The sequence below is a fragment of the Urocitellus parryii genome, chromosome 4, assembly GCF_045843805.1.
Source record: "Urocitellus parryii isolate mUroPar1 chromosome 4, mUroPar1.hap1, whole genome shotgun sequence".
Classification (NCBI taxonomy): domain Eukaryota; kingdom Metazoa; phylum Chordata; class Mammalia; order Rodentia; family Sciuridae; genus Urocitellus; species Urocitellus parryii.
In genome coordinates this window covers 112,177,071-112,184,770 of record NC_135534.1, presented here as the reverse complement: position 1 = coordinate 112,184,770, position 7,700 = coordinate 112,177,071, and the positions used below count along the sequence as shown (strand labels likewise).

Here is a 7,700-nt window from a genome sequence, read left to right as displayed (position 1 = left end):
GGGGCAATGGCAAGTGATTTCTAATGAGTATGGAGGATGCTTTTTCTATTTTTAATTTAAAAGTTTTCAACTGGATGAAAAACACATAATATAAAATTAGCCATTGTAACCGGTTTTTAAAAATATTTATTTTTTAGTTGTAATTGGACACAATACCTTTATTTCACTTTTTTATTTTTATGTGGTGCTGAGGATTGAACCCAGGGTCTCGCACATGCAAGGTGAGCACTCTACTGCTGAGCCACAACCCCAGCCCCCATTGTAACCAAAATTTTTGTTTTGTTTTGTAATATTTAGTTTTTAGTTTTAGATGGACACAGTATCTTTTTTATTTTTATATGGTGCTGAGGATGGAACTCAGTGCCTCATGCATGCTAGGCAAGCACTCTACCACTGAGCCACAGCCTAAGCCCCATTGTAACCATTGTTAAGTGCATGTTTCCCTGGTGTTAAGTATGTTCACAGTGCTATGAAACAGATTTCTAGAACTTTTTCACCCAGCAACACTGAAACTAAATTACCCACTAAATGATAACTCTTCATTTGCTCCTAACCACAGCTCCTGGAAACCACTATTTTAATTTTTGTCTCTATGAATCTGACTACTTTAGGGATCTCATGTAAGTGGAATCCTATAGTATTTGTCTTTATTACACTTAGTACAATATTGCAGTATGTGAAAAGATCTTCTTCCTTTTTAAGCCTGTTATTAATCAGATGCCACATTTTGTTTATCCATTCATCCATTGATAGACACTTGGGTTGCTTCTACCTATTGGCTATTGTGAATAATGCTGCTATTAAGATGGGTGTGCAAATACCTGTTTCAGATATTCCTTTTAATTCTTTTGGATATATACCCAGAAATGGGATTGCAAAATCACAGGGGTTTTTAAGTGATACAAATGCTCTAAAATTTAATACTGTGGTGGTTGTATAGTCCTGTGAATACACTAAAAAATAATGAAGTACACTTTAAATTTGTGAAGTATGTATGATGTATGAATTATATTTCAACAGTGCTGCTAAAAAATACAACCGTTCAAGGCTTAATCAAGCCAGGCTCAATTGCACATACCTGTAATGTGGGGACAGGTGCATGGAGTACTGTGTCTGAGTGACAGGCCACTCCCCTCCTGCTAGGCCACTTACCTGGTAGGTAAGTGTTGCGCACTCTCTTAGATACTTAGATATTCAGGTTTAACCCTGAATAAGAGAGAAGTCTAAAAGTTCTGAAATGTGGTGATTGATACAAGCCCATAGATAAGTGCTGCTGCTGTTTCTGATCCTAGGATATGAGACAAGATAATGGCAAACGTGCAGCAAGCTGAAGTGAGACAAGGGTATAATTTACCACTACATTTTTTTCCTATTGTAATAGCCATTCAGCAAAGTTTAGGGGGCCCTACAACAGACCCTTGCCATATAATGATGGCCCTGAGGGAAGATGAGGTTGTGAAAGACAGACAAGCAGAAAAAAGCGGGGACGACAATCTGCCTCAAAGCAAGCAACTGCACTGTAATCCCAGTGGCTTGGGAGACTAAGACAGGATGATCATAAGTTCGAAACCAGCCTCAGAAACTTAGCAAGGCCCTAAGCAACTTAGCAAGATCCTGTCTCAAAATAAAAAATAAAAAGGTCTGGTTGAGTCCCCCTGGGTTAAATCTCCAGTATTCCAAACGAAAGGGAAAAAGGGGGCTGGTGTTGTGGCTAAGTGATATCACTTGCCTAGCATGGGTAAGGCACTGGGTTCAATCCTCAACACCACATAAAAATAAATAGAAATAAAGGTATTATGTCCACCTACAACTACAACATTTTAAGAAAAAAAAGAAAAAAAAAAGACTGAATCAAGTATATAATTACTTCAAGGATTCTGACTGACCTGGATAATTAATCTGGTTAAATAAATAACCAGTCAGTTTTGTCATTCAGGTAATTTTGACTCTTATTTTCAATGGCCTGGATAGAAGATCAGGCATTTTTAGAGATAAAAAGTATTTCTTCAGCACTGTACAAAAGAGAAAGCAAGAAAAATAATTTTTATAATTTAGATTATTCACATTTTGAAATGTCACTCATAATTATTTCACATAAAAGATATTTAAAAGATAGTTTATTTGACTTCTTTTGCAATACAAAATATAACTAAAAAACACCCATTGTCACTGAATGGGGAAAGAGGTAATAATTTAAAACAAAAAACTAGGAGAGAGAAAATTCTGAGAAGAAAATGTACATAAAACTCAGACTATTCTCATATCTACTTGCTATACACAACTAGAAAAGCCAAAGGCTGTATAGATGGCCACTGGTGCTCAGATGCTTATTTCATTCTTTTCTGCCTCATTCAGACATTTGCAATATTGTCAAAACTCAAAGATAAATTTTTTGAAAGATCATAAATAAGATAATCTCAAAGATTTCTCACAGTCTCGAAGACTCTGCTCTGATCAGAGCAGAGTAAACAAAGAGACCTTCCTTGTCTGATCATTTTTTAAAATAATAGTTTCTCTGGCTCACACCAAAGAAGAGACAAGTTTAGAAGTCAACTTTCAACCTTGGTCCCAAGGCACATATCTAATTATAGAGACAGTTATTATGTAGAATATTATTTCTTTCCAGACAATACAGCTGATACAATTTAATGGTTTTTCCTAAACAATTTCTCAAGGTTGATTTTAAATGAAGATTCAAATACTACCAGTTGATTCAGCTGATTTCAAATTCATATTACAGATTTTTCAAAGCCCGTCTGTGTGCAGAAGCAAAATTATGAATGGCACTTCGAAGAGTTGAATTTCCCTCGGAGATATCAGAGGAACTGATGACTGAATGCAGTGCCCGATGATATGCTACAATAAAGGTGTGCACAGCAGTGAATAAAGTCAAATTTTAAACAACTCTCCCACTCCCTGTTCTTTTAGTACCGCTTCTCTACCCAGAGTCTCATAAGTATTAATTTTTTCCACTGAGTAAATATTAACATTAATAATGTATACATATTAAGAAAATATTTAAATATGTTTTGAGTATTTAATACATGGTGAGAACAGAAAAAAGAGCAGATGAACACAAAAATAATTAATGTAATATTTCTAAACCAGTGGCTTATATAAAATGTCATCACAAAATGAATAACTTTCTAGGGAGGATCAAAAAGATTTCCAGAAGTTGTACCACTTAAGATGGTCTTAAGGATTAACAGGAGTAAAGAAGAGTGTATGCAATGTAAAAGGTATACAAAATATGTAATATTGGAAATAGTAAATAGGAGTGTGACGTGACCTGAGGCCAGAGAGAAAATATGCAAAATATGCCATGCATTTTCTACTGTCACAGGAGCCCTAGAGGTTTCAGAATAGGAATGCATTATCAGATCTGTTTTTGAAAATATAACAGATTTGATAATAAGCTCTTATCACACATATGAGACACACCAGTATTACAAATACTAGCATACTTTTTAATGCCTATGTGAGACCTACATAATCTCTATACTATGTAAATCAATATATTTAAGGACAGACAAGAAACAGAAACATTATTGTTACAGGAATGATGTCACTTTATCTAACTGGAACTCTTGTTAGAGTTCATCATTTTCTGAAATTCAACAGGACAGAGTCCTAACTTGGACATAAAACACAAATTCAAGTTCTAATAGTCTTCAGTTAAAGAAGGACCTGGAACCCAAGTCCCTTTACAGTGGAATGAGCTGGAAATATTTCCCCATCATGACAGAGAGAAAGAAGATAATAAACTTCACAGAGAAATAAAAACTCACTATAATTATTTTCATCACCTTTGTTTTGTAAAGGTGTTATAATGTTTTCAATAAATATTAAACTACTACTATTGCTACTTTTATTGGTTTTTTTTAATTGCTAATTGCTACTAGGCCCCATTTAAATATTCCTTTGAGAAACTTACCTCTGTGGTTTTTATAGAAAATACAATTGTTGGCACAGGTATCAGGATGAGCATCCCAAAAATTAGGACCACAACAGCACAAAGGAGGTAAAGTAATATTATACAGCTGCATTTTCTCCTGGACCCGGGCACGTAATGCTTCCACATATCTATAAAACAGTATGATCAGGCAAGGTGAACTACTGAGAAAAAAGTAAGAATGAATCCCGATTTTACAACCAGCTTTAACTGTTAAAATTATTTCATATCTCTATACCTTGATTCTTCATTGTTGTACTGGGAAATAGCACTAGGAAAACTATATGGCTATTCACAAGCGGTATTAGCCAATTAAGATATTTAGTGAAGTTAGGTACCCTAAATAGGGACAAGTATTAGAAAACACAGTCCATTTTCTTTAATGAAAAAGAGAACTAACTTCCTACTAAGTCTCCTCTAGAATCAGAATTTCATGCAAAACTTTTCAAATTACCTTATGTGTTCTTTTTCTCTCTGTTGTTGTTTTTCTCTAGTTTCTTTCAGTTCTTCAAGTTGTAACTGGGCTAACATACCACTCATTTTTTCCCCTGAACATGGTTCTTCCTTAAAGTTCATTCTTACCATCTTCTGCTCTTCAGCATAACGTTGTTGCTCTTTCTTTTTCTTAATTCTGAGAATAAAATCATAACGTAATTTGGAATTTCATAAATTTGTTATTTAAAGTTAGGTTCCACATCCGAATAACTCAAGAAACTCCCAGAAACAAGAGTCAGGAAATCAGTTTAATAATCAGTATCTTCGGGCTGGGGATGTGGCTCAAGTGGTAGCGCGCTCGCCTGGCATGCGTGCGGCCCGGGTTCGATCCTCAGCACCACATACAGACAAAGATGCTGTGTCCGCCAAATACGGAAAAAAATAAATATTAAAGTTCTCTCTCTCTCTCTCCCTCTTTCTCACTCTCTCTCACTCTTTCTAAAAAAAAAAAAAAAAAATAATCAGTATCTTCAAGATACTGCTGATTTGAGTTTACCCTACAGTCATCGGTATACACAGCTTTTCAAAGGGAAATGAAAAGTGACTATTATTAAATTATTTTCTGTAAGAATTATAGCACAAGAGACCTCTCAAGTTAAAACTACAAGTAGACAGGACTTTTGCTTCTGGTTAGAGTGAAGTAATAGGGACTGGATTTCTCTTCCCACCTTAAATGACCAAAGAAACTGAAAAAGCAAAAAAGTAAACAAACCAAAAAAGAGGACCTGAAAGTAGAAGAGTGACTATTAGGAACTGAGATGGGGGAGTGTAGAGAGGTGAGGGTGAGAAAGGGTAGAGGGATATTGGACATGATCAATGCATAATATACGCATGTACGGAAATGTCATGGTGAAACCCATTAATTTGTATAATTAATGCATGTTAATAAAAATCAATACTGCATTGAGTTGTGAAAATCAAATGACATAACGTTTGTAAAGTCTTTTTGAAGTTGAAAGCTCTATAAGAATGGTCCATGAGAATGTTACTATTATCAGTATAGTGTAACCATGAAAATTTTGTTATATAAGAATGGGGAGAGGGAGAAAACCAGACAAAACAAGAAACAATGAATTATAAGATTCTAGACATGTGCCGGGCATTTCTGCCTTGAAAGTTTCCAGACACTGGTACTAGACAGGAGAATTCAACTGGAGCCTCGTAAATTCCCTGAGTTAAGAAGATGGAGCTTAGAATGTAGACAAAGACAACTAGGGCTTACCGGACAAAATACCAGAGGGGACAGAGCTGCTCAGAGAAACCCAGAGATAGTCGCCTAATATATAGCAGAGTACTGGCTAGAGCATGCATGTGAGGAAATTACCTGAGGCTAGGGAAATAACCATTCAAAACAATAAGAGAGAACAGTGCTTAGGGTTTGCACAATGCCTTTTCCCACCAGTCAGACTTGAAAAACTCATAATTCAGGAAGATCTTAATTCAATAATGGGCAATAATATTTAGTCCTAGACTGAGTATTGCTTTAGACCCACTTAACAAATTGTAAAAATGAATCCTCAAAGTACTTTAACTGCCTCTCAAAACAAAACTCAAGAAATTTTATAGGAATAAAAAGATAGCCAGTGCTATTGTCTGGATCTAGAAGGTTCCCCGTAGACCCAATGTGTTAAAGGTGAGAAACTGATGTGAATCCCATTTTTGAGAAGCCAGCTTCTACCTCAAGGCCTGTCCAGAGGGAGGGGGCATGACCCTTGTCCTTGGAAAAACCCACAGAGCACTCCCAGGCACATAGCCACCCTGCTGAGTTGTTTCTCTGTAAATAACAGAAGAGATCTGTGCGGCCAGGTGTCCCTGACTCAGTTATGCTAGTTCCTGGAAAGACCAAAAAATGGGGCCTAATGCCTGACCATGACCCACAGCAACCCCCTAGCAACCACCAATCAGCGTGAGACAGGGAAAATACCTGAAATGCCAGGTGACCCTCCCAGTTGTTTCGGTGATTGACAACATGTTAGGAAACCATGTAATTTAGCACATATACCCCTTGTGGCTTAAACCAATCAGTTCAAATGTATCCACCTCTTGAACTAAGCAATCACCCTTATCCAACTTGTTCCTGCCAGTGAATGTGCTAATCAATGTCAGAGTTGTTGTTTGATTTTCCCTCCGTGTGGAATGATTTGCTGTGTGATGCTTAGAGTATCCCCCCAAACCTGTAAAAACTCACTGAACAAAGGATGGGGACTCACTCCTGGGACTGCTGCGTCGGAAATGATTGTGAGTCCAGGTGATATACCTAGCCTAGTTATCTCATTCGATTAGAAGCCAGCTTGTCACAAGTTATGAAGGATTCATTTCTATTTTCTGTAAAAATATCAGGATGTCTGTATGGCCTGGCCATTAGTTGATGTTGTAAAGCTGATTGGAATGCCTGCCTGTGCCCTGAACTCACCCAGGTCCGGTTTTCCCTGACCAGATAACAACCCTTCCCTAAACCTTAGTGACGCCTCATAAATTCTGGCCCTCCCTGGCCAGATAAAGACCCTCTCTGAGTCTCTAAGATCTCCATAAATTCTGATGCCGGGGCCAGCAAAAATGTAAACTTGTGTTATGCTCTTCAGAATGTTGTTATCTGTAACCCCCTCCCCTTTGTGTAACTTTTTGGGCTATAAAACTGGGCCACAAAGAAGCCTCGGGGCTGTCTTGTTCCCGCCGTTTTGGGAGGGAGAGGCAGCCCGGCCCGTCGAAATAATAAGCTTGCTTTAATTTGATTTTAATTGGAGTCAGTGGTCTTTTCTTGCGTCCTGGTCTAACACAGGCTCAAGCTTGCAATAAAGACTCTTGTGTGATTGCATAGGATTCAGCTCCTGGAGGTCTACTGGGGTCCCATAAATCTGGTATTACATCTGGGGGCTCATCTGGGATCTCCCAGACCCCAGGACCTCCGAACCAGAGTCTAACACCCGTGAGTCTTATTATTGCTGTGCTGTTGTCTGCTTTGTTCTGACTACGGCCCATAGAATCTGTATTCTGGGCTGGCAACTGGCCTTGGCAGACTTGCTATAGGGTCGCCAGCTGGGGCTACTGGAAGACATCCGAGGCCCCCATCAGAGAGTCTTCCAACTCAATCAGAGGGGGATATAGAATCCCCCAATCTGTTCATCTGATTTTAGGGGAAGGCGGGTTGCTACACAGTTAGCTTGTGGCCAGCACCCTACTTCCGTATTTGTCTGCAATCTGAAAAGGGAATCTGTGTTTTGGCTTTTTGTCTGTGTCTCTGTGTGATGGCATT

The 7,700-nt window shown here is 37.9% G+C and overlaps 1 protein-coding gene across 1 annotated transcript in view; it reads right to left on the bottom strand.

Annotated features, from left to right (window-relative positions):
• Positions 1 to 2,181: 2,181 nt before the first annotated feature.
• The window catches only part of Ccdc15 (coiled-coil domain containing 15), a 67,711-nt gene continuing 62,192 nt past the window's right edge, over positions 2,182 to 7,700 (bottom strand). The window contains exons 14-16 of the mRNA XM_077797778.1: positions 4,407 to 4,583; positions 3,935 to 4,083; positions 2,182 to 2,856 (exon numbers count right to left, since the gene is read on the bottom strand). Of these exons, the coding sequence (XP_077653904.1) occupies positions 2,735 to 2,856; positions 3,935 to 4,083; positions 4,407 to 4,583 (448 nt within the window). The 3' untranslated portion in view covers positions 2,182 to 2,734. The remainder of the gene's footprint in view (positions 2,857 to 3,934; positions 4,084 to 4,406; positions 4,584 to 7,700) is intronic.